The 27851-nt window shown below is 46.2% G+C and overlaps 1 protein-coding gene across 3 annotated transcripts in view; it reads right to left on the bottom strand.

Annotated features, from left to right (window-relative positions):
- Window positions 1-995: 995 nt before the first annotated feature.
- CASR (calcium sensing receptor) overlaps window positions 996-27851 on the bottom strand; it is a 53196-nt gene continuing 26340 nt past the window's right edge. For all 3 annotated transcript variants that reach the window (XM_083419580.1, XM_083419581.1, XM_083419582.1), the window contains 4 exons: window positions 26667-27548; window positions 11164-11394; window positions 6822-6945; window positions 996-5636 (listed from right to left, as the gene is read on the bottom strand). In XM_083419580.1, the coding sequence (XP_083275706.1) occupies window positions 4195-5636; window positions 6822-6945; window positions 11164-11394; window positions 26667-27548 (2679 nt within the window). In that variant the 3' untranslated portion in view covers window positions 996-4194. The remainder of the gene's footprint in view (window positions 5637-6821; window positions 6946-11163; window positions 11395-26666; window positions 27549-27851) is intronic.

Raw genomic sequence — 27851 nt, 5'->3', positions numbered from 1 at the left:
CGTGATTTATTAAGTCATACATTGTTAAAATATGCTGGCTAGCTAGTCCTTAATGGCTGTTAAAAAGAAAATCTCACTAGTTTGGTAAGGAATTGTTGTGAAAGTGCAGAGGCAGACAGACAAGCTTCTCACGCTTTTGGTTCAATGCTTGTAGAGTGCAGGGCAAGTGTGGGACGCAAAAAGAACAAGTATTTTGCCAAAGAAGAGGCCCTTTTTGTTGAACTCAGAGCTCGGCTCTTGTTCGACACACTTCAACCTGAAATGTGGACTAGCAAGGACAGAAGGGTGTGTGTGTGTGTGTGTGTGTGTGTGTGTGTGTGTACTGGGTGCCCATTCTTTCCCATTCGAAACTACAATCTGGGTGCACCCTTAGGCTACTTCCATGTGTACAAGGCAAACAGCATGTGATATGCCATTAGGAAGCCATGCCTTTAATCTGCCTTTTCCACAAAGTAAGGGAGTACATCCCCCATTCGTATATGTGTTAAGCCTTGCATGGGATGAAAGTCATGCAACTCAGCCTATACTCACTGCAGGGTGCCAGAAGCAAAATGATTAAGCTTCATGCTGGATGCATGATGGAGAGACATGTCGTATGACCACTTCACCATGAGTTGAACTCCGGCTGCATTCATACAACCTACTTCAAAACCACATCAACAGTGTTGAGCTGGCTTTGACCTACTGCTGTCTCCTTTATTGCTACTGTGCCAAGGCAGGGTGATTCCACACTCTCCGGGGATTAAAGGCAAGGAAGTTCTCTAAGCCATGCAGGGGAGAGTGCTGCGGACTTGCACTTCTCTTGCATCAGAAGAAAGCCATGCTCAGAGTTCAGTACTAGCACTTGTGGGTAGGTATCCTGCAAACTCTGGTTGCTGGATCTGAATGCAAATGGTTTTTTTGTTTTTCTTACAAAAGCCAGATTTTTCTGCCCAGCTTGTGTGTGCATGTGTGTGTGTGTGTGTGTGTGTGTGTGTATACACACACATTGGTACCTCAGGATGCGAACGGGATCCATTCCAGAGCCACGTTCGCATCCCGAACAGAATGCAAGATGCGACAGCGCGTCTGCACGTGCGTGGGTTGAGTTCCGCCACTTCTGCGCATGGGCATGACATCATTTTGACCATCTGCGTATGCACGAGCGGCGAAACCCGGAAGTAACGCGCTCCGTTACTTCCAGGTCGCCGCGGAGCACAACCCAAAAATACTTAACCTGAAGCGTATTTATCCCGAGGTATGACTGTATACAAACAAGTGAAGCAACCTCAGAAATGATAGTCCACTGCGGTTCCTGAAACATAAAGTATAAACTCCTTTCTAGTGTATGTGTAATGGTGCTCACTGTCAGGGCCCTTCTAGCACAACACTATCCTATCACTAAACCCTTAAAACGCCAGTGAAGAATTATTAGGATTAAATATAAGAGGCCAGGCTCAACGCCATGACTTTCTTTAACCTCAATATGAGGAGTAAGATCTACGGCTAAAATACAAGAGACTCTTGCTGAGCAGGAAAGTCTACTTTTTTAAAGGATTTTTAACAAAACAAGGGGGAAAGCAAACCTTTGACAATGCTGCCATTACATGTCACATTCTTGAGTATGACAACTTGGTGCTGACATTTTCACAATGCGCTGGGTGTTGTGTTCTCTGGTCTCACAAATAGTAGAGCACAAAATATAGATAGGCAGAGCTACGCACTTTCCTTTGTATCACTCAATGGACATTCAACACCTGCCCTTTCATATGCTACACTTTCTAAGTTGGTGATTACCTGATGCATTTCTCAAGTTTTGCGCTCACTGTGCAGCATTATATGATGTGGCTCAACTGCAAGTACTTGGGGGAGAAGAGCTGTTCGATGAGCTGCAAACATTTGGAAAGTATTCAGTCATAGATTCCTTAGTTTTCTCTCTTAGGGGCAGGTCCAATATTACTTATGGATGCATTCTCTACTTACAAGAGTCAGCTGTTAGGTCTTGACTGCCACAACAACCTCTGCTATCTGTAAGATACATTTTGGAACTCCAGCAGTTGCAGAAGTCAGGGTGACAGAGATCATGGCGTTTCATTCTACCCTTAGCAAAAGCATCAGCCACACCTACCACTGGCTAGCCGCTTTAATTCTTCCTAAAGAACAAAACAGGGGACATGCCTATCTTGTGCTAGTCTGCCATTATTTAAGGCTCCCATTCATACATTTCCTTGGAGAAGCTTTTTGAAGGACCCTGGGCTGTCAGCTGCTTTCTGCAATAGAGCCTAGCTTTCCAGGTATTTAATCTCCAAAATGATCCTCAGTGTCCTGGGGCCTGGTTATTATTCCCCGAACTGTTTGCTATAAATATTGTTTTAACTTGCTAGACACCTGACTTGGGAAACCTCAGGTAATTAATGACCGTGTGCTTCTGCAGCTATGAAAAGTTCAATGAGGCCTCCTTGGGGATGTGACTCCTCACTTTTCAGAGCCTTTTCTTTTAGACTGTCTCCTTCCTTTCATGCTTAGTTGTTAGCCCAATTATGCCTGCAGATGTATTGGGTCACTCCCCAAAAGAGCCATGGGTTTGACAGAAGTTAACACAGAACAGTACAAATGGCAGAGCAGAGCTGACCAATGAGGCAGTTATGGATATACAAGCACCCAAAAAGGATCCTGGACACCTGTTCAAATTAGACTTGAAAGAAGCGTTCTGTTGTAGCCAACTGAAAAGGCTGCTCTGTGTGCGGCTGTGGGGGGCATCCACAATGATGTACCGTATTTTCCGCTCCATAAGACGCACTTTTTTCCTCCTAACAAGTAAGGGAAAAGGTCTGTGCGTCTTATGGAGTAAATGCCTATGGATGGCGGTTGGATCCTGCTGCAGTTGCGAGCAAAGGATCCACGGCTCCCCTTCCTTCCCTCCTCCGTGGCTCGCTTTGAAGCAGCAAAGCGGGATAGGAGCCGCTTACACGGGTGTAAGTGGCTGCTGTCCCGCTTTGCTGCTTTAAAGCGAGCTGCAGATCAGCTCCCCAGTTCAGCTCACTTTAAAGCAGCAAAGCGGGAGAGGAGCCGCTTACACAAGAGGAGGCTGCAGGTGTTCCTGTGTTGGGTCCGTCTGGGGGCGTGCGGTCTCCCCGTTCGTCGCTCCTTGAGCACACACACTAAAGAAACATACAGCTCCTGTCCCTCTCACTCTGATATACCAGTGGTTTATTAAATAGTTTAGTACAACATTTGATTCAGAATATTCCCCCTCCCCCCGTTTTCCTCCTTTAAAAACTAGGTGCGTCTTATGGAGCGAAAAATACGGTATCTGGTTTGCAAACGTGCCCAAGAGGATGGTTGACCTCTGCTGTAATAAAATGCCAGCCATTTGCAGCACAAAAGCCATAACAACAGTAGCCTAAATTAAGTTATGGGCACATGTTACTGAGATCTCTGTAAATTCCCCAGGAGCACAGGCTGCCCTTCATTTTTGCCCACCAAGTGAATCAACCCTGGGCACGCATCTCTGGGAGGACAGCAGCTCTGCATAAAGCGGCGATGTTTCTCAGGACGTTATTCCTCTTTTATGAGACATTGGGAACAGCATAAAGCGGCTAATCTTTTGATTGTAAATACAAGGAGCGATGTCTTCTTATTTTTAAATACTTTGCACGTGGAGGGCAACAGCTGAAATTCATTTAGCACGTTTGCCTAGGGCCTGGAGGATGACGTTCCCCTAAGTCAAACCACATGTCCTGTTTTGTGTAAAGCAGAAAGGTTTTCCTGGTTGCAATATGGCTAAGCAGATTTACATATAAAGAGGGGCTATTACACACCACGAAGAAAAGGGATAATATACATCAATGTAAAAGCAGAGCACGTTACTAGAACTGTTCAGAGATGTTCACTAACCAGCAAGTTGGTGGCCTTGGACCACTAGGGTAGAACGATGATAAGCTCCACACAAAAATCTGCTAAAACCCAGCTGGGGGGGGGGGTACTAGTCCTTCCAACGGGTTTCTTCTCCTCATATCTTCCACAACCTGCACAGGTGTTCACTAAAATTATCACTAGGCATTTTCTTCCCCCTCCCACCCTCGACAGCCCTTTGGAGGTGAGTTTATCCTGCTGATTCTAACCCTAAGAAGTGGCTGGCTGTGTTGCAGATGTATCCAGTCCTTTCCCCCCGTTTTAGAGAAGAGCGGGGAAAACAGACTCCTTTTTCTTTGATTACGAATGAATGGCGTTCTCTAGGATGGAGTCATTGCCTACAAAATCCCGCAAGTATGCATCCGACAAAGAAGGTTGCTCTTCTTCCGAGTTTTGCACTTCTTGCTTGGCTTCTGCCATTACTGGTTCCTGCGTGTTGGAGTCTTGAATTGAGGGCATCTGGAAGTTGGGCTCGGTGCCTCGTGGTTCGCTGGGTTGCAGAGGAAGCAGGGCCTTGTGGCGCATGAGGCTGTCGTCACTGTTTTGGGCTTCCAGTGAGTTCCTGTGCTTTGCATTCCGGTTGGCTACTGCATTTGTCTGGTGCTCCTCGAAGCTCAGCGAGAAAGTAACAGTCCCACCGCCAAAACTCACCTTCTGCTTGCACCCATGTGGCTGCTGCTGGTCCACTGGACTCGGCAGTGAAAAGGGATTTTCATGGTTGCTTTTACTGCTGATGGACGAGGATGGGGTCGAGGCTGTGGAGCCTCCAAGACTGTTGGACCTCTTGCGGGACACATTGCTGCGCCGCAGCGTAGCCTTGGCAGCCACCTTGAAGGCGTGGGCAGCGGTGCTAGAGCGCACCTCCTCGATGGTGTTGCGCGAGGGCTTGAAGAGGATGATGTAGACCTTGTTGAAGAAGATGCAAGCCAGCTGCCCAAAGCTGGCGGCCAGGATAGCGATCACCTCCACCGCCGAGACAAATTTGCCGTAGGTGCTGGCGTAAGCTGGGATAAAAGAGATCCAAACAATGAAGAAGATCAGCATGCTGAAGGTGATGAATTTGGCCTCGTTGAAGTTCTCGGGCAGCTTGCGGGACTTGAAAGCGAAGAAGAAGCAGATGGCGGCCAAGAGGCATGTGTAGCCGATCAAGAAGCCCAGTGCCATCAAGGAGCCCTCGTTGCAGGTGATGAAGATGATCTCGTCCTCCAGTTCATGATTCCGATAGCTGGAAGGGGGAGCCGTATAGAGCCAGATGACACAGATGACTATCTGCACAAAAGTGCACAGGAAGACCAGGAGGAACTGGAGGTTAAGGCCCCACCACTTGCGATGGAGGCTTGTGGGTATCTTGGCCTCAAAGACCAGGAGGACGCGGTTGGTCTTCACCAGGATGCAGGAGATGCAGAGGACAAAGCTGATGCCAAAGGCCGGCTGCCGTAAGCGGCAGTTCCAGTCCTGGGGCTCCCCGATGAAGAAAAGGGAGCTGGAGAAGCAGCAAAGCAAGGAGAAGAGGAGGAGGTAAGAGAGTTCGCGGTTTGTGGCCTTGACGATGGGTGTGTTGCGAAATCTGGTAAAGACCCCTAGGACAAACGATGTGAGGAAGATGCCTAGTATAGCGAAGAGGGTGAGCGCGATCCCAAACGGCTCTGTCCAAGACAAAAATTCTATTTGCTTGGGAATGCAGAACGTGTGGTTTTCGTTGGACCAGAAGTCTTCATCACACCTCTCACAGGCACTAGCATCTGGAAAAGACAAGACACTCTTGAGAGAGAAAGAAAGAAAGAAAGAAAAGAAAAGAAAAGAAAAATTTCTGAACCTCAACAGCATGTGTGTTGCATATTGTCTTATCCGCTGCCTGAGAGTTGACCAACTCTGGCTCATTTTATTTAATTATTAAAGTGATCTAGGACCCCAGGGCAGGTTACATCAACAAATTACATGAAGCAATGAATAAATATTAAAGCACACATGGAATTTTACAAGCTTAAGAACATTAAACATCTGTCAAAATGACAATATAGGGCCTGGCTAAGTCATTGCATTAGGCTGAGGTGACCTGCAAGGTCTCATCCGTCTTTTTTCTTTGTTTGTTGAGAGGTAGATGGGGGTCTGGTGCAAGACCCCTAGAACACGAGCCCTTGAGGGGTGTCAGGGTTGTAGTTGCCCCTGCAGGCTCTATGCACAGAGGGCCACAACACCTGTATCAGCTAACCTTATCATCATCATCATCATCATCATCATCATTTTATTAAATTTGTTAGATACTTTATCTTGCCCAATGCAACCTGAAGTGACTTGTGACCAAACAAGCAACCAAACAAAAATAAGCAAAAGCCCACATTAAAATGGGGGGGGGGCAATAAAGATGATGACCCAATACATTACAAACATTCCATCCACTTCTAAAAGGCCACAGATATACAGAAAAAGGCCAAAGGGACAGGCAGTAGATGATAAGAGGAAAGCTCATTCTTTTACAAATTATTTCCCTTCCTTAAAAATATGAAGGCAGAAATTCCAAGAAGAAGAAGAAGAAGAAGACAAGGACATAACTGCAGCAGCAGCAGCAGCGGCAGAAGAAGGCTACCTACTGAGAAGATCAATAAAAAAGCCAAATTTTGTCCTTGCTCAGGACATATTACCAAGGGGTGAAGGCACTGCAAACAAAGTTTCTAAGAGCTGTGATCTACTATTGATTCTACCACTCAAAACAAACACCTTCCTATTTTGTTGCTGTGACAACTGACTTCCCTCAACGAGGCCATGAAATTCTTCCAGAGGTTCTGCGACAACACTGCTACATCCTCAATTTGCCAAAACCTTTTGACTGTGAGCTCCAGTTTCAAAATACGTTTTCCAACTCCACCTTGGGAAATGTCTCCAAGCAGAAAAGAGCAAAGCATTGATTTCTCCGCATCAGACCATACCTGTCTCATCACTGATCTCCCCGTCCGTGCATTCCACACATTCAAAACAACAAGTAGCTGTCCCCTCGAGAATGCCTTTTCTTCTGCCTGGCGGGCAGTCTTTGCTGCAGTTGGAGAACGGCACCTGAAGGAATTAAAAACAAACCAACCGTGAGCAGAAAGAGGCACAGTCCTCAGGAAGAGTGTGAAAACCTAGATAAAGTTGCTGTGCTCCAGTTAATTCCAGGGACTGAGGAGAGAAAATGAACTTCACCAAGCAGGAAGAGGTATGAGGCAAAGCCCTCCAGGTGGAGGCTGCTACTCACAGAGGGTTGATAGCAGGTCTGCCAACTACTAGATGCCACTGTCTGTGGTGGCGGCGCCTCCCCTTTTCCACTGAGGGAGAGGACAGTTGGAGGCTTCTCTTCCACTGCCAACCATTCACCTGAGCAAATTGGCAAGGGAGTAGCAGCGCTGACCACGAGCAGCAGCAGAAAGGGGAGAGACAGGAGATGGCGAAATTGGCGTCAGAAATAAGAGAGCAAAAAGAAGAAACGCTTGAATGGAGACCCTTTTCTGATTATCTGAGAAAATATTATAGGCAAATGAAATGGAAGGCAGGACTTGAAGCAAAGGAATGAGAATGACAGATGTAGGACAGATGTTTTAGAGAAATATTACCTTTAGGGCAGTAGATTAATTATCTGAATAGAAACATCGTGGGAGGAAGGGTGGGAAGCCAAAATCTTAAGGGAACACTGCATTGAAATTGGATTGAATTTGTTAAACTGTTTGAAAACCAATAAAAATTTATGTTCAGAAAAAAGGAGAATCAGTGGTTGCTTCACCAGGCAAGCAAGTAGCTACCAGTGGCGTAGCGTGGGTTGTCAGCACCCGGGGCAAGGCAAGTAATTTGCGCCCCCTAACCTGGGGCAAGGCAAGTAATTTGCGCCCCCCCTGCACTGTCCCTCCCCCAGATAGTCCCTCGCTCTCTCTCCGCACCGCACCGCACGCCTGGCACCCTCCCCCTCCACAGTGGGCGGCGACCCGGCAGCTCGGATCAGATTCGCACAGCCAGCACTGCAGTGAGAGAGAGTGAGTGAGCCAGGTAGGGGCAGAGAGCTGCGAGTGCGAGCGCGCAGTGGCATGGCGTGGGTTTTCTGAGCTTGCACAGAGTGCTTTTCCTCCCTATGGGCAGAGCCAGCTTGCTCCTAAATACCTGAGCTCTATAGTTAGAGACTCACCATTTCCCCAGTTGGCTTGGCCCCCAATTTCTCTTACTATAGAATTTGGGGCTGGTGGTGGAGGAAATCATTATTCTTCCCCCTTGCTACCCCCCCCCCCAAAGCATAAGAGAGGGACTCCCAAGAAGGTGAAGCAGGATTTCACTCCAGGGTATCTCGGAAGCCCAGACCCCCGATCTCTCCCATCGCCGCTGGAGGGGTCATTGAGGCACTGAGCCCAGGAGGCGGGCAGCCAGCCAGGGCGCACGCACCTACCCAACCTCGCTGCGCCCAGGCGCGCTGCTCTCTCCAACTTTCCTCCCTGCCGGGCCAGTGGCTCCGCCTCCACCTCTTCCTTTGCCTCTTTGAGCAAGCGATTAGCAGGCTCGGATTGGATCCTGCCCTCCTCCTCCCGGCTTTGCTGCTCCTCCACCTCCTCCTCCTCCACCTCCTCCTCCCTGCTGCTGCTGCAGCTGCTGCGCGGCTCTTTTCCCTCCCGCTTCCTCTAGGGTGGCCGGCCAAACGGAGACGACGATCCCTCCCCCCAACCAAGCCTCGATTGCTTGTCCCTTCCCTCTGGACTTGCGCCCCCCCAAATGTTGCGCCCGGTGCGGCTCGCACCCCTGGCACCCCCCACGCTACGCCACTGGTAGCTACCGCTCTTTTATTTTTATTCTTTTATTCCATTCTATTAAAGCGATTTATGTACTGCTTAACTGCAATCATCTCTAAGCGGTGTGCAAGAAATACAATACAGTGGTACCTCGCAAGACGAATGCCTCGCAAGACGAAAAACTCGCAAGACGAAAGAGTTTTTTGGTTTTTGAGTTGCTTCGCAAGACGAATTTCCCTATGGGCTTGCTTCGCAAGGCGAAAACGTCTTGTGCCTTTTTCTTAAAACCGTCAATGCATTTCCTATGGGAAACCGTCAATGCATTTCCTATGGGAAACCGTGCTTCGCAAGACGAAAAATTCACAAGACGAAAAAACCCACAGAACGAATTAATTTCGTCTTGCGAGGCACCACTGTATAGAATATTGGTTAAGTAGCAAAGGCTCTCAGAAAGGAGTGGCTGCTGCCCATGTCACCAGCTCCATCCCTCCGTGCAGCACCAAGGAGGGGGCCCTCCACCCAAGGGGCCCAGTCCTTACCACTAGCTGCAGAGAGGAGGCAGGAGACAGGGTCTGCTGCTGCTTCTCCCGGGACACTGTGGTCCTTGCAGCTGCTTCAAAGGATGGGTTGGTGACAGAAAGTTTGTCATAGGGGACTCTAGAGAGGTATAACCATATTGTGGGCTGGGGTGTGGGTAGGGAACGGTGTGCCTGTTCCTCCAAAATGTGAGCCCCAAATTGACTTGAAAAATGATAAAACACAAGGGTGATCTTTGTACTGCTGATGGCTTGGAATCTGCATTATCTGTCAGTATCTAACACGGTAATGGGTTGTTTCTCATTGCCAGTGGCAAGAAATTTCCATGGTGGTGTAGCTCTCAAAGGCTGATATGCACAACAGCTGTTGCCCCAACTTAGCTTTGCGTTAGAGAGGAAACAAGCTCAGAATCCATGCTGTGATTCACCCCAGCAATCCTTGCTGCCTGGCATTGCAGGGAACTGCCACACACGATCTAATGGCAGATTTCTGCATGTATACCAAAGAGCCACAAGGTGGAAGCAGAAATCAAAACTGTGACTTTTGAAACAGTGGTCTGGTGCTGAATGTTGCTTAGCATTTGAACAATTTCATGGAGTGGCCTTTCCCCCTCAGGAACCACAACAATTTGCCAGCTGTGGTCTCATCCAGACCTGCACTTGTCTTGCGCCCAGAAATCACGAGTCCAAGCAGTTTCCTGCTTGTCCCGCACTTCCTAGGGACAGGTCTGTCCAAGCAGTTATGTCCTTGTCCTCTTCTTCTTCTTCTTCTTCAACTGCCCTATACCCGCAGGTCTCAGGGCGGTTTGCAGAATAAAATCAAAATATAAAACCACAAAATCCAAAATAAAAATAAAAACAACAACCCAATGACCTGCTTTCTCCTGGAAAACCTGCTCTTTAGCGATCAATCGGAACAAACTTCAATCCACTTGATAGACATTTGCTCCAGCTCAGTGGTAAAGATCGGGTTTCGCCAAGGCAAAGCAACAGAGCAAGGGCAAGTCTGGATGAGCCCTATGTATAACAACATAGGAGCAATTTAATTAACTACTAAATAGCAAGGCAACAGCAGCTTGAGGCTGTGTGTAAATCTGTATGCCTTCCTTTGAAAGCATTGCTGGCGCTCAGAGGTAGGAAGGACCCCCCAAAAAGCTCAGTGCACTTGTGAGTCTAGCACCAGGCACAGGGCTGGGAGATCAATGGAAAGGAGCGGGACAAAAAGGGCTTATAGCAACAGGAGGGATCTCCGGGAGGCAAGTGCAGGGCACACCCAGCTCCGTCCTCTAACTCCTCACTGCCGCCCCTCAGCAGCTGCCACCTGAGGCAGATGCCTCATGTTGTTTAATGGCAGTGTTCCCCAATAATCGCATACCCCTTTTGAGAATTTTGTCTTACAGGCGCAGTTTTAGTAATGCTATTTTATCTTTGGATTGTTTTCTGCAGCTAGGAAGACTATGATAAAGTAAAATAAAGAGTTCTGCCATCTACCTATGGAACCCTCAAGGGTACATATACCACACTTTGGGAAACGCTGCTATACAGCATTCAAAATGGCAACACCAGCACTAGGATGTGGAGGACAGGAACTGATACCAGTGGCGTAGCGTGGGTTGGCAGCACCCGGGGCAAGGCAAGTAATTTGCGCCCCCTAACCTGTGGAGCCAGGTAGGGGCAGAGAGCTGTGAGTGCGAGCGCCCCCCCCCCAGATGTTGCGCCCGGTCCGGCCAGCCCCCCCCTGCACCCCCCACGCTACGCCACTGACTGATACTACACACATAGGCACACTTTGCCTGCTGCTCACCCACATAAAACCAGGCAGCGGCAACAAAAACGATGCATTCCCCCCCCCCTTTCTGTGCAGCAGGACCCAAGAAAACAGAACCTTGCCATTGGCTATGGGAAAGAATTTCAGCCCAAAAAGATCTGTGTACCTTGTGGGAAAGGTTGATAAATATTAATGTTAGTTTGGGGTGGCTGGTGTCTCTTACCTCCTTCGAGAACCCACTCCACAGAATCTTGTTCTCATTGATAAACAGCCTCTCTCCTTTCTTGGCATAAACATTATAGTGTCCAACTTCCTCAAAGACAATGGAGCCGTCCTCTGGTGACAGGTGCCAATTGATGATTGAGTAATTCCCTATCAGGCCCCCGGATTCGTCAAAATCCACTTGCTCTCCCATGTTGTTTGTGAAGTTCAAGTGCCGCAGGTGCTTCAGTACCTACGGAGAAGGATACAGATATAGGCTGAATCAGGCCATCACTGATACTGGCATCTTTTGACGGACCAACCCTGCTGTGCCAAAATCAAAAGCCATTAAAATGCCTGAAGTTAGGTAGAAACAGAAATGGCAGCTGCTGCTGCTGAAACATTAACTTGTCAAATCATAGACTCATAGAATCATAGAATCATAGAGTTGGAAGAGACCACAAGGGCCATCGAGTCCAACCCCCTGCCAAGCAGGAAACACCATCAGAGCACTCCTGACATATGGTTGTCAAGCCTCTGCTTAAAGACCTCCAAAGAAGGAGACTCCACCACACTCCTTGGCAGCAAATTCCACTGTCAAACAGCTCTTACTGTCAGGAAGTTCTTCCTAATGTTGAGGTGGAATCTTCTTTCTTGTAGTTTGGATCCATTGTTCCGTGTCCGCTTCTCTGGAGCAGCAGAAAACAACCTTTCTCCCTCCAAATGCTTGGGTTGTTTTATACATCCTTTTGCAAATGGGTGTGAGATGATATTCCTGCATTGCAAAGGGGTTGGACTAGACTGGGGTTTCCCAAACTTGAGTCTCCAGCTGTTTTGGACTACAACTCCCATCATCCCTAGCTAGCAGAACCAGTGGTCATGGATGATGGGAACTGTAGTCAAAAACAGCTGGAGACTCATGTTTTAGAAACTCTTGACTAGATGACCCCTGTGACCCCTTCCAATTCTATGATCCCCCCCCCAATTAAAATAAACCTCTTATTTTTGAGAAGGGAGAGAGGGCTATAGATGCTGGGGAAAGACTTATTAGAGACACTTGACTAGCCTCTCTTGAACTGGAAATGACACCATTGTCAGGGAGTTTTCAGGGACCAGGGATATTCAGTTCTGCCAGGAAGCATAGGATTTGTAGTTTTCTCTGCCTCCCAATTTTTTCCTTTTCACTTTAATCTTCTCAGAGGTATTTGGGGTGGGGAAAGGGCTGGTAGTGGAAGGGCGTGAGATAAAAGAATGTGTTTGGTTGAGAGAGTTCAGTTGGAGGCACATGAGACTCTTAATCCCAGAGTTGTGAGTCTGAGTCTCATGTTGGGCAAAAGATTCCTGCATTGAAGAGGGTTGGACTAGATGACTCTTGTAGTCCCTTCCCTTCCAACTCTATGATTCTAAATGCCTTAAAAAAAACACCTCTCAAGGCTTTTCAAGTATTTCCATGGAATGCTTGAAAATGAACGAAAACACATACTTTTCTTTTAAGTGAGCTAAGTTGTGTGCTGATTTTTTTTAATTAAAAAACCCCAAAATGTGCTTATGCCAGCTTTCAGTTTTAAGAACTTCCAAGATGTCTCACACCATTAAAATGCAGTATCAAGATAAAAACAGTAGCAGAACAGTAAAACCTGAGCAGAACAAAACAAAACAACAGTACTTGTCAAAAACTAGTAGATTAAAACCAGCTTAAAATGGCAAATTGGTGAGCCTGGTTAAATGAAAAAGTCTTTGTCTGGTGTTAAAAGAACGTTGAGAAGAAAAATAGTACACGCAGGGTACCACAATTGAAAAAGCATTGCAACAAATTTGTTTCATGTGGTCTGAGGGCTGACTTCACACACACACACACACACACTTATAAAAACAAGTACCAGCTGCTCAAAGTGGCTTTAAATGCTACTCTTATCATTCACATTGAAAATTCAGTTGCAAAAGAGTTATATGATGTGTTGATGTGCTGTCCCAACTAGAAATATTGTAGTGGCTATTGACATGGGCAAAAAGGGACGACTATCTGTTCCTGCAAACAATGTCCCTGAGAGCCTTCTAGAAACATGGCAGGTGTGGGATGGGGGCAGCCACGATTTTTCCAGTACAAGGTTCCTGGTTGGGGCAAAACACCTTCAGGTGCCATTATTCTCCAGTCACATTTTCAACACACATGTGACATGACCGGAGTTGCACTTTTTAGCTGCTCCATGTGGTAAAGTTAGTGCCTGTGGTTTTTGTTTTGTTTTAGATCTCAGACCAGCTTGTATTCTTAGTAGTTAAAAATAAGCACGCCATATGTGTGCAGGTTTTGGGTGTGTGTGTGGGTAAATCCACATGGAAATTGAAGAGGACATATGCACACATGTAAAAGGGACACAGTCTGCCTCAGGACTGACCCGTCTAACCTTAATGATTACTGTATCCAGACAGACTTGTGCGAAAAGGCAGTCCTTTAGATCGGTTGCTTAATTTCTGTGAAACAGGCTAACATTAGATACAAGGACTATAATAACTTAGTCCAAAAAAAGTTAAGAATTTAACAAACAAAAATACCGTTTTCTTAAACGTCATGGTAGCTATTCAGAGAACAGTTTTCAAAGAGAAAGGTGAAAAACTAACCATACTATAGTGACTTGAAACACAGCGGTGCTGGTTTTCCCTGATGTATTCCAAGCCACAGAGGGGACACGGAAGTCCTCACCCAATGTGCTTTACCTGCACTTGCTTCTCTGCACTTGCAACCCTCCACCCCCAAATAGTATTCAGTGATGCTGCCATCTACACATCTGCAAGGGATGCCTCAAATGCCCACCCACTCAGCTTAATTGCGGCTTAAAGGTAAAGGGACCTCTGACCATTAGGTCCAGTTGTGGCTGACTCTGGGGTTGTGGCGCTCATCTCGCTTTATTGGCCGAGGGAGCCGGCGTACAGCTTCCAGGTCATGTGGCCAGCATGACTCAGCCGCTTCTGGCAAACCAGAAACGCCGTTTACCTTCCCGCCAGAGTGGTACCTATTTATCTACTTGCACTTTGACATGCTTTCGAACTGCTAGGTTGGCAGGAGCTGGGACCGAGCAACGGGAGCTCACCCCGTCGCGGGATTCAAACCGCCGACCTTCTGATCGGCAAGACCTAGGCTCTCTGGTTTAACCCACAGCGCCACCCATTTTTCAAATTGGATGGAAGCTGGTTTGAGAGAAAAGGCGTCAAACAGCAGTACTTCTCAAGAAACTATAGGTTATAGATGGATTGTGGCTAATGTTCATGTGCACTTTAGATCTAAATTGCCCTGCTTCTTAGACGGTCATCCAAAAGCTTTACTTTTCTGGTTTATCACCACAACAGTCATTAACGCTGGGCTTCAGCAAATGATTTAATTAGACAGAGCCTATATGATATTGAGTGTCAGAATAATTTGGCCACAATAAGGAAATTCTGTCCATGGTATGGTTATTTTCCACCTAGTCATTTTGATACGTTGGCACCCTATTTGCAAAATTTAACAATTCCAGTACACAGATGTGCTTTCACTTATGCAAGATTACATATACTGCCTTCAGCTATACTCGAGGGTCGATTTCAAAAAATTCCGCTTATGTCCACGTGGAGAAGGCAGTACTGAATCAACAGCTCATGTGCTTCTAGCTTGCACTCTTTATAAAGATTTGAGGTTATTACCCCTCTATTATTGCCCATTCCTAGTTGCTCAACCATTGCTAGTGTGCTCTTCCCTCTAGCAGATCAAGATAACCAGGTGACAGCAAAAACTGCAAAAAAATTAGCAGGGGCAATTAGAGTAAGATCTATTCTTTGATTATTGATGTAAACCTCCAGTTTTTACCTCTATCTTCAGTACATTGTGTTTTGTTTTATTGCTATGGCTAGTGGCTGATGCAAATAAAGATTCTTCTTTTTCTTCTTCATGTGCACTTGGCTTCAAATAGCAAGGTGGGAACGCACTGGAACCTGAGTAAGGGCTAATGTGTTCACAGCCTGAAACTATAACTAGCATGATGAGCGTTCTAGAAATTGCTGTGGTTTACTGATGAGATTACCATGAAAGTTTTTAAAAAGTGTTTTGTGGAACTGGTCTCTTATGCAGTATATTGGATATGCTCATGTAGGTAAGCGCAGGTAATTTTTATCTGTAAGCCACCTTGAATCCTTGTCAGTGAAAAAGGCAGGGTATAAATAAATATAAATATAAATAATAATATAAATAATATAAATAATATAAATAATATAAATAATATAAATAATATAAATAATATAAATAATATAAATAATATAAATAATATAAATATAAAAATAAATAATAGGTGCACAACTTTGTCTCTCAAAGCAGACGGGTGCCAACAAATGTGATGGGACAAGATGACAAGACATTTGCTCGGCCTTTTGGGTATAGCAAACCTAACTATTATCGGCTATTACAGTTCTAATTCAACTTCTACTTGCACCCAGTGCACACAAAGCAAATAAACTGAAAAAGCAACAGAGATATGGCTCTGAACCCCAATACCTGATGAAGAGCTGCGTGAGAGCCGAAAACCTTGTGACTTTTTAAAAATAGGATTCTCTTATTAAAGATGCTAGTTTCTATTATTCTATTACCCTCATTCTTGTTTCGCTAGTGCTGCAATGGCATTTGTCTAATATTAACACGTCATGAAAATGGAAGTGCGGCAGGAGCAAGATGGGTAGGGGGAAATGGCAAATGTTATCAGAATCAGGAGAAGCAGCAACACCTGGACCATCTGCTCAGTCCACCAGCTCACGCTCAGCTAATGACCAACCTGAAACACACCTGACGCATTTGTTTCCAAACAAATATTCTCACATTAGTGTAGCTGGAGACAGCTTGACTTGTCCTCTTCTCTGAAAGGCTTCTGTGCATCCTTTGAACTGGGGATGCCAATGACTGAGCCAGGATATACCATGCGCAAAAATACGTTGCCTCCCACTGAATAGAGCCCTGCTTTATCTTCCATGTGCAAAACTGTCAGACTGGTTTATGTATTTGAGTATTATAATTTGAGTAATGCTGTACCAGTGTGGCATAGTGGTTAGAGTGTCAGGGCTGGGAGACCAGGGTTCAACTCCCCACTCAACTGCCTCTCAGCCTAACCTACCTCACAGGGTTGCTGTGAGGATTAGAGGAGACCATATGCACTGCTTTGAGCTCCTTAAGAGGAAAAGGTATGATATAAATGCAACATATACATATGTATGTATCAAAGGGTGGTATTCAACGCTAGTACCGGTAAATATACGTGATTAAGGTTCATTAGTTTCTATGGGTCTACGCTGAGTAGGGCTCAGCTGAATAAATGTGTACCTAATGTAAATAATGAAACTGACATTAGACAGCGTCTGTAATGAACATTGCACTTTTCCTCAATGTGAAGTGGTGATAAGCCAAAACTAATTTTCCAGTTTACTATTTCTGCATATTTGTCTGCCTTAATGATCTCTGTGAGAGGCCAGCGAATTACCAAAATAATGTCGTTGATCTCCTGAAAGGTGGCACCCTCTCTTCTGCTTTTGGAATCTAAAATCATCAAGAGTTTGAGAAGTTTACACCCCACATAACTAGACCGGACGGGATAGAGAAACCACCTGAAGCCAAATCTGACATTTTGAATTTAGGGTGAAAATTTGTAGCTGTGAGATGACGGATGATGCACCTTGAGACATAAAGTCTCTCTCTGTAAATTTGCTACAGGGTTAGGTGATCTAGTGCCAACTCTAGTAAGAGTTTATGGTTTGCTTCCTATATCCTCTGCTTATATATCTGTAAGCAAACTATTACTAAGACAACATAATTCTCTTGTGCTTTCCCATCCAAAGGAATCTCCAAGGGCACTTCTATTTTTCTAGAAAAAGAGGTGCCAGAACTCACCATGAACACCTCCCTTGTTCTCTTATAATGGCAATGGTGCCCACCTGAGAGGTGCCGGAACTGAGTTCAACCTGGAAAAAAGCCCTGTCCAAGTGTTACCTGGGCCCATCTCACCCCTGGGGGGGGGAGCGGAGTGGGAACTGTGTAACCCAATAAAATATTTGGATCAGAGTCCAATTTATCAAAGGGAAAGTGTGTCCTCCCTCAAAGAGGGCCACGTGTTGCGGTGAGACCTGGAGACGGACCTCCTGTGTTGTGGGTGGGAATACTGGACAAGCCACAACACCCGATTGGTAGGTCCCTCGTTGCTGGGTTTAATTTGGCCAATGGGGTGCAGTTTAGATGGATCGAGGGACCTATATATGCCTATGCACGTGACCCAGAGCTCCCTCTTTTGGCTCGTGCATCGGAACACCCACCCACCTCTTCCTATATTTAGGGCATTTTGCGATTGACCTTGCTAAGCCGTTGTGTGTCATCTGTCGTTGGGACAGGGGCACGGCAGGAATTTTCCCCACTTGACTGATTGGCTGGTGCCATTTGGGTTTCACCTGCCGCATAGCAAATCGTCACAACTTGTAAGGTTGCGGATAGGCACTGGTTCAGGTGATAGGGATGGGAGAACGGTCTCGCCATCCCTATGTGAAGGGTATTCCGTTAAAGGAATCCAGGGACTCAACTTGGTTTGGTCCACCCCCGAGAGGGGGTTGTGCCCGTGCCAGAGTCCAGGGGAGCATCTGGGGAGTGGACATAGTCCATTCCTGGGCTTTCCACCTACCTCAGGTGTTCACCCTTGGCTGACCTATGATAGAGCTCTGGGTCAGCGCTACCTGCAAGGGTGCAGGGAGCTAGTCAAACCAGAGCCATTGCAACCACTCATTTTCTGTAATCAATAAAGTTGTGGCCTGAATTCTGCCAAAAAACAAAACTAAAATTTGAGTCAAGTGTGTCTTTATTTAGGGGGGAGGTCTCTGGGTCTGAACACGCAAAAGGAAATGTAAGTAATTGCTCCCACACACCAGGGATGCTTCTAGACATGGGTGGTCTTAGTGCACCTATTCATTGCTGTTTTGCTTCAAACAAGAAGTGGCATAGGAGGATTGCTTCCAGATGCCTGGAATTCAAATGATATTTGGCAGCTAAGAAAGCAGTCCCTAGCCCAAATATTGGGCAGGGTGATTTGCATCTGAAGCATGGTATGGGGGAAAGGGTTAAATGCACACACACACCAGCTTCAATCCTCACTGTGATCAGCTTGTGGCTGCAACTGGGGTGACACTGATGTAAAGACAATGCTATCTGGAAAGGTTAAAGTGACAGAGTTGACTCCAAGAGAGGAGAGACAGACCACAGAGAACAAAATGGTAAGAGGGATCCATACAGACCATAACCAGCAACATCCCTGCCCTCCGCAAAGTACTGGAACAGCTGCACAATGGGTCATCTTTACCTATGGAGGCTGTGCACTTGTTCCTTTGTGCTTTGTGTCAGAAGATTGAGGGGGAAAGCTCAAGAGCAGGATGTTTTACTCACAATATCATGCAGATGCCTCAAAAACAGTGAGTGAATGAAGTGTGGCTATTCCATAATACATGACCATTGTGGAAGCAGCTCAGGAATGATGTGCTGCGGGAGAGCGCACTGATAGCACCACTGCTGCAAACAGCACAGAAATCTCTCACGTGGGAAGTTACAGACTTCGACTCATTGTACAGAGGGTGTGGCATGGCTGTGCAAAAAGAACATGAACAGCGCACCTTAGCTGTGCACTGAGAGCACCCGCCACTGCTATATTCTTTGCAAAATAACTTTCCATCTTTACTTCTTAAAATACTGTCCTTTATGAACCCAAACACAGTCCTCTAATCCAAGCACACGCCTGCAATCACTTACAATTCTACGCATGTCTATGCAGATGTAAGTCCCACTGTGTTCACTTAAAAAGGTAAAGGACCCCTGGCAGTTAAGTCCAGTTGCAAACGACTCTGGGGTTGCGGCGCTCATCTCGCTTTACTGGCCGAGGGAGCCGGTGTTTGTCCGCAGACAGTTTTTCTGGGTCATGTTGCCAGCATGACTAAGCTGCTTCTGGCGAAACCAGAGCAGTGCACGGAAATGCTGTTTACCTTCCCGCCGGAGTGGTACCTATTTATCTACTTGTACTTTTGGCATGGTTTTGAACTGCTAGGTTGGCAGGAGCTGGGACAGAGCAACAAGAGCTCACCCCGGCACGGGGATTCGAACCGCTGACCTTCTGATCGGCAAGCCCAAGAGGCTCAGTGGTTTAAACCACAGTGCCACTTGTTCACTTCCAAGTTAAAAGTGCTTATTTCAAAATAAATCCCAGTGAAATGGGTGGGACTTTTTTCTGAGGAAAGAGGGCTAGGATTGTGCCTCTATCTCTGTCCTTAGCTGAACCCACCCATTGAGGGCTACTGAAAATATCAACCCCTCCCCTCTCTTCCTTTTTCATTGAAGAGAGGAAAACCAATGGGGGGGGGGAAGCAATGAAGTAGAATGTCCTTCATTATTTAATGTAATAGTAAACAGCACCCTCTTTCCTTTGCATTAACACCCTCATAAATCCTTTCCTCTGTGTGTGATAAATGATAATGACCCTTCCCGCTATCATGGTTTTAAAAGCAGGTGCTAAACAGAGGAGAGGCGATGAAGAGTTTCTGTTCTTGTCACTCGGAAGCAGACGCATCAACAGGAGAGCTGGAAGATTAGGCGTCCTTCTCCGTGAGCATCATTTCAAACCAGCAGCCCCCAGTCATTTGCCCCATGGTCTTCTTAAAACAAGACCTTTTGTTTCATATTACTCGCCTAATATACTAATTTTACCCCTTTAGCCCTTGCACAGAGTTGCCCTGAATGAACTGGGCTTCTTTTTAAACGCCGCTGAATTGATTCTTTGGCATTTATGTTTCTATCTTTAGTTACAAAACATACATGACAAGTCCTTAACAGTGAATTGTTTTGGCTAATCATTGACAGTCTGTAACCTATAAAAAGCTGCAAAAGTCACACAGTGATGAGGGCAGAGGATGTGGATTTTTCAAAAATGCTTTGGGGGGGGGGGGAATAAAGCATTCGTTCAAGAGGAAGGCAATGATGATATATTATTATGAAAAATGCCCCATCCGTTGGGAAATGCAAAGTGTGCAGGAAGGAGAATCTATACATTCCACTGGTTGAGACCTAGAGTCAGTGGCGTAGCGTGGGTTGTCAGCACCCGGGGCAAGGCAAGTAATTTGCGCCCCCCCCCTGCACTGTCCCTCCCCCAGATAGTCCCTCGCTCTCTCTCCGCACCGCACCGCACGCCTGGCACCCTCCCCTCCACAGTGGGCAGCGACCCGGCGGCTCGGATGGGATTCGCACAGCCAGCCCTGCAGTGAGAGAGAGTGAGTGAGCCAGGTAGGGGCAGAGAGCTGCGAGTGCGAGCATGCCCCCTCCCCCAGATGTTGCGCCCGGTGCGGCCGGCCCCCCCTGCACCCCCATGCTACGCCACTGCCTAGAGTACACCTTGGTGCAAACATTGCATTTTATTTTTCCTCATAAAAATGAACAGTGGGGGGAGAGGGGAATAAAGAGATGTAAATGGGGTACCACTAGAGTGGGGGTACCATTGACTCTCTTGTGGAGGAGGCATGCATGTATGCTAGGGTTGCCATATTTCAGAAAATGTAAATCCAGACAAAAACGTGGTTGCCTTGTTTTTGGGGGGGGGGGGTGTCAAAGTTGTTGAGCTTTTTTTTCCAGCTAGTTTTAATAAAATTGGCAAAAAAACCACCCCCACTTACAACATGGGATGCCATGCATTTAAATGTTCACCCGCACACCATTTTCGGAATCAAAATCCCAGCGATGTCCAGGATTTTATGGACGTACGGTAGCCCTTTGTAGCCTGCAGAATGTTTGAAGATGACTTTGCAGGAGGAATGACAATGACTAGGGCAGCGGTTGGAACAGAAGGGCAGGGGCACAAAGGGTGCTTCTTCGTGGCAGTTCATTGAGGACTCACAAGCTGCTCATTCACGCTTTTTGGGGGTTTTTGCAGAATCCACGCAACGTAACTCCAATCAAATTGCCTTTCACACACTCTCTCTCTCTCCCCTGCCCCACATTAATCCAGATTTACCATTTCTGCAGAAAATCTGTCAACTAAAAAGGCCCCACAGAAACAGTAAATCTGGATTAAATGGGAAAATCTGAGGATGGCATCATGTAGATGCTACACAAAACTAGCATGAACGAGCAGCACAGGTCCATAATAAACTGCTATGTGGAAGCACCAATACGTCTGGGTATGTGTGGGTTTCCTGGAGAGCATCATCTCAGTCCTTCTGTTCCAGCCATCCATACCACACAGTTCTCATTCCCCACTGAAAAAACATCTTCAAACATTCTGTAGGTTGCATATATACATGCTATACAGTGGTAGCTCGGGTTAAGTGCTTAATTCGTTCGGGAGGTCCGTTCTTAACCTGAAACCTGAAGCACCACTTTAGCTAATGGAGCCTCCTGCTGCCGCCGCCGCACAATTTCTGTTCTCATCCTGAAGCAAAGTTCTTAACCCGAGGTACTATTTCTAGGCTAGCGGAGTCTGTAACCTGAAGCGTATGTAACCTGAAGCGTATGTAACCCAAGGTACCACTGTACCATTAAAGCACACTGAAGCAGGGTCCCACTTGGATACAATTCTACGACAATATATGCAATATTAATCCTATTCAGAGTAGACCTGCTCTGTTAAAATTAGTAGACATGACTAAGTTGGGTACATAAACTGTACTGGGTCTACTATGGGGAAGACTAATTGTTGGATACACCCCATAGCATTTTTAAAAAACACATTTATATATAATCTTCCACACTAATCTCAAGATGGTTTACAGCATTAGAAGACGTTCTAGTAAGCTTTATTTTATTTTTTTAATGTACTGTAGTTCATAAGGTGCTAAGAAGGCAAGTCTATGCACATTTATTTGGGAGTACACTCCATTTAGCTCAGTGAGACTTACTGCTGGGCAAACATGTGTGAGCGAAATTACTAAGGTATCAGTCGTGATAATGGACAAACTGCAGTCCAGCATGCCACCAAAAAACAACCGTCAAATAGGCGAAGAGACTGAATGATGAATGGCAGCTTCTTTTGTGAATGAATGCTCACTGTGGCTATAGGCAAGCTGCTATTCTCTCAACCTAAGTCTCCCATCTGTGGCATTGTCATAGTCTGGGTTCTGTCCTGACTCAATCACAACAGAGAAACAGAGCTGTGTTTCATCAACACGCCAGTGAAGCCTCTCTCCAAATTTTCCAGTGACCATTCCCCACGACTTCATGTAGATGTTAAAATTGGGGACCAAATAATACCCTTTGGGACCTCACAGCAAAAATGTCACGGGGCTGGTGCTACTCTCTGAAACTATAGTCATTTATGGATTAACCCATATCTTAAGATCCATATCCTGTTCTGTTATTTCCAGTCAATAAAAAGGTAAAGGGACCCCTGACCATTAGGTCCAGTCGTGACGGACTCTGGGGTTGCAGAGCTCATCTCGCTTTATTGGCCGAGGGAGCTGGCGTACAGCTTCTGGGTCATGTGGCCAGCATGACTAAGCTGCTTCTGGTGAACCAGAGCAGCGCACGGAAACACCACTTACCTTCCCACCGGAGCGGTATCTATTTATCTACTTGCACTTTGATGTGCTTTCGAACTGCTAGGTTGGCAGGAGCAGGGACCGAGCAACGGGAGCTCACCCCGTCGCGGGGATTCGAACCGCCGACCTTCTGATCGGCAAGCCCTAGGCTCTGTGGTTTAACCCACAGCGCCACCCACATCCCTATTTCCAGTCAATACATCACCTTAAATTGTGAACTCCTAACTCCCTTTCCATTTCTGTTATGGCGGTTCCTGTTACGGCATTCACGGTGTGGTTTTTCCCAAATCATCTCCCATATTAACAGTATTTCCTATCTTGCTGTCAACCATAATTTCAACCATACACTCCTACTTCCCTCCTTCAAGTACAAAATAGTATATATTGTGCTAGTGACAATAAAACAATGACACACCATGATGTTCAGTGGTGCCACCTTTATCCAATTTTAAGCATCAGGCAAAAGCTTTCCCTTTTCTTCAGCTTTCAGCCCTTAATTTGAAGTGACTGTAATACCTGCCTTTTAATTGCACAGTGTGTGTGTGTGTGTGTGTGTTTTAGGTTTTTAATTAGTTGCGTTTTTTGTAATTGGCTTTACTGTTTGTAAAGTCGCTTTGAGTTGCTTTTTTGAGGAAAGCAACTGATAAATAATAATAATAATAATAATACTGATCACACATGCAAACCATGCGCTCTACAACTAATGTATCAGATCCACCTACTCTTTTCCTAAGACTGAAAACAATATGGACTTTGAATTATTTTACATATATAAAAAAAAATCCCTGGTAAAGTCCACCTATTGATTAATGGAAAGGCAAATGTCACTACGTTGAGCGCACCAGTGTTTTACAGAGATTAATCTGTTGAAATAAGTGTTTCGTTGACGCTCAGGAGTTTCCCATTAGATGAACCCAGTGACACAGAGTCAAACTACCAGCCTCCCTCTGCGAATATTTTATGGATGACTTGCTAAGTCATCTGCTACAACTCCTCACAATTTAAACAACACCAGAACAAAACAGCCAGTTCCCACCAACAAGAGTGCCACTTGCTTTCTGCACACGGCCGTCTACTCTGGTACAAGCGCAGAGGGAGAACTTCAGGGTGAACTTTATATGGGGATAGCTACAAACACTGGGCTTGCTGCACACATCTTGCTACCTGATGTGGAAAAAATCCTCCAGAGTACAATGCACTCTGGAGGTTACCAACCCAGTGCTCATGAATGCTCTCATTAGCAGCCCCAGGATGGAGAGACCCAGACCCCAAGCTTTCATCACCAATCCCACAGCAGTGAGAGACTTCAGGGATTCCGTTTCTTTTGAATGAAAGTCTCTGGGGACTGTGGTGTCTTCGTGACATATGGTTTTATTGACACATCTATGCAAGCTGAGCATAAGATGGGGAGTTAATGCCGTTGGCCCCTCCAACAGATCTTGTTCCACCAGTGAGTTTCAGAACAGGAAGCAAGTCAAGCCTCTGTGTCAAAAAAAGCTGGGCTCTGGTCTGTTATTATCCAACACCTTGTATGACATGGCCTTAAGCCAGGAGAGGTGGGGGGACGCCTGCCCTCTACTTCTGAAAGCTGTCACTGCTCACGACTTCAAAATATTAAGGACCCCCTCTCCCCATATGAACCGACCCGAACCCAGTGCTTGTGATCTGAGGCCTTTCTCTGTGTCCCTGCTCCCTGAGAGGTTTAGAGGTTGACAACACGAGAACGGGGCCTTTTGGTGGTGGCTCCCTGGTTGTAGAATGCTCTCCCCAGAGAGGCTTGCCTGGTGCCATCTTTAGGTGCCAGGTGAAAACACTCCTCTTTATCCAGACCTTTGGCCATTAAACAATGTATGGCTTTTTAAAAGCGGGGCGGGGGACTGTTGTTATTATTTCTTTTTCTGTGATTGTTTTATTAATTAATTATTATTACTGTGCTATGTAAATGATGCTTTTAATGTTGTACTGTGCCCTGGAATCTTCAGATAAAAGGCGGTATAAAATTTGAATATGAGTAAGAAAGGAATCACAAGCTGCTTAATAGCCAACAGGCCAACTCTTTAGTCATGTAAATAAGATGCTTAACAGCCTTGAAAACAGCCATTAACTTACCGTATTTTTTGCTCTATAAGACTCACTTTTTCCCTCCTAAAAACTAAGGGGAAATGTGTGTGCGTCTTATGGAGCGGATGCAGGCTGCGCAGCTATCCCAGAAGCCAGAACAGCAAGAGCGATTGCTGCTTTCACTGCACAACGATCCCTCTTGCTGTTCTGGCTTCTGAGATTCAGAATATATTTTTTCTTGTTTTCCTCCTCCAAAAACTAGGTGCGTCTTATGGTCTGGTGCGTCTTATAGAGCGGAAAATATGGTAACTAAGAGACTGGTTTGACCACTTCAGCAGTTCCTTCTACTACAGAATCCCACCCTACAGATATAGTACCACAGGCCTGGAGGGGACCAAACCGGCATCCAAACCAACCCCCTCAATCCTATAATAACACAATGCCTCTAAAATTCAGGTGCAGCTTACCATATCAAGGGGGTGGGATGCAGTACTCATTATGATGCACAGACATAAAAACCTTCCCTTAGAGACAGCAGAGAGGAAGAACAAAAACGAAGGAGGCATATTATTGAATGAAAGTGTATGTGTCCCACACACATGGGGAATTTTAAAAGAACTATACAGTGGTACCTTGGTTTACAACCATAATCTGTTCTGGAGGTCCGTTTGTAAACCAAAACAGATTGTAACCCAAGGCGTGCTTTCGCCAATGGGGCCTCCCAAAAAAATTTGTTCATAATCCAAAAAAGGGTTGCAAACCGGGACATGCACTTCCGGGTTTGACGGGTTTGTAATCCAAGACGTATGCAAACCAAGACGTCTGCAAACCAAAGTACCACTGTATATGATTCTTGAGCTCATCTGATATCTACAAGCCCTAGAGCACCCCCAGATTCAAACTGCTGAGCTACCACCCCACCTCCTTTTTCAGTGGGTGGGAGAGAGCAGAAGAGATGGAGGCATGGCAGAATGAATAATCCACATAGCAACGCTGGAGAGGCAGCGCTCATCTGCCACACGTGCTGAACCAGAGATTTAGGGAGCTTCTGAGACGCTGAAGAAACAGAGAGAAGAGAAGAGAAGGAATAGGAAAGCTTTTTGAAGGACATAAAAAGGATCAGTGCATGAGACCTGAAAGAGTAAGTGGAGAAGAATAACAGAATGAAGAAGTTGGGTGGGTGAAAGTGGATGGATGGATGGATGGATCACTAAACAAACCAATGTAGCAGAGAGGGAGAAAGATAGTAGAACTGACTCAAAATGTGAGCTAGAGCAAGCATCTTCAGCCTTTCCAGACCCAGGACCCACTTTTAACCCAAACATGCATTTTGGGACCCATTTCTTTATCTTTTACCATATATTTGCATGGTGGTGGTGCTCCTGTTGCAACCTACGGTACCTTGGTTCAAGCTGTGACTCAACAGCTGAAGACCAGTGAGCTAAATGATTTGGCTCCCTGCCATGTCCTCCTCTGCCCTAACCCCTGAAGAGAGCCTCCTCTTCCTGCATGCCGATATATTCCATGATGGCTCCTATGTGTCCTCTGACAACAAAAACAAGGGAGGGTATTGCCAAGCACAGCCTGTTAGTGTTTCTCAAACTTGGGTGTCCAGCTGTTGTTTGACGACAACTCCAATCATCCCTAGCTAGCAGAACCAGTGTCACGGATGATGGGGGTTGTAGCCCAACAACCTGGAGACCCAGGTTTGAGATACACTGGCTTATTGGTACGGTCTGTGAAACCAGAGGGGAATGTATCACCCAACACGCCACACCTCCCATGGTTAGGCTCTTGCTAAAAGCACTGAAGAAGACCTCTAACAATGCATGTATGGTGTTCAATTTTGTGTCTTGTAAACACAGCGTACAGCAATTCTGTAACTGCGGCGGAAAAATTTACCTGCCATGCTTCCACTTTCTTGATGTCAGCACATGACCCATTGGTGAACAGTCCTTTCCCAGGGGTGCAAGTGTATATATCCTGCAAAGCATGGGCAATTGAGTATACGGCCAAGTATACATTGTAAGATATCCGCAGGTGAGTATAATCCATGTAGGGAGTCTCCACACTGGTGATATTTTCATGCCCAGTACAGGGGGCGCGGAAGGCACTTGTGCCATTCCCAACTCCAGTGCCTTCTTCACGGCTCTTCTGGAAAGAAGCAGAACCTGGATAATTTTTGTTGCTATCTGCCAGGTAGCAGTTAAAAGTCTCCTCCCAAAACTCTTTGATAAATCCATTGTTAACAGATTTCCTCGGATTCACCTTCCGCAGGAAGTTGCGGAAGCCGGGGATCTGCCCTGCCTTCAGAGCAAATCCGATGGTGCCACCCATGACGTGAAAGAACTCTGGCATAGCGATCAGCGAAGAGCTGGCCCAGGCTTCACTGGCCAGCCAAATCCGGCCAGTGATGTTACGCGTGACAATCTCTTTGATCAGCGGTTCCAGATCTGGCCCACTTGAGAAAACGACTATCACCTTCGCTGTGGAATTCTCAATGACTTTCACCACCTGCTGGATCTGGTCCTCAGGCAAGTACTGTGCGATGAGCTCACTGAAGTCAATGCAGATGTTTCTCTCCTCGGTCTCTTCCCTGAACTTTTCGATTCCTGGCCGTCCGTAATTGTCATCTGCCGCAATGGTGCCCACCCAGTTCCAGCGGAAGTATTCGACAATGTCTGCCATGGCGGTGGCCTGGTGCTCGTCGTTGGGTATGGTACGCAGGAAAGATTTGTACTCATTCCTGTTGCTCAGCAGACGGCTGGAGGAAGCATAGCTAACCTGCGAGAGGGGACAGCGAAAAAGCAGTTAAGCAAACCGAGTAAAAGCAGCAAGTCAGCAAAGGTTTCCTTGGCTCTTGTCATCTTGGAATTCTTATGGTGTATGAGGAAAGCGATGCCCCAAACACAAACATTTAAAACATGTTATAGCCTGTCTTTCCACCTGGTTACATCAAACTTTGTGTCATGCTCCATCTACTAAGGTGCAAAATACCCAGAATTACATAGACAAGAAGGTTGGGCGTAACTATTTATTCCCCCCAACGTACGCTTGAAATTGAATTCTCACTGGGAAGCTGGAATT

Source organism: Podarcis tiliguerta (assembly GCF_965153285.1).
Source record: "Podarcis tiliguerta genome assembly, chromosome: 17".
NCBI classification, from domain to species: Eukaryota; Metazoa; Chordata; class Lepidosauria; order Squamata; family Lacertidae; genus Podarcis; species Podarcis tiliguerta.
This window is presented reverse-complemented; position numbering and strand designations above follow the sequence as displayed.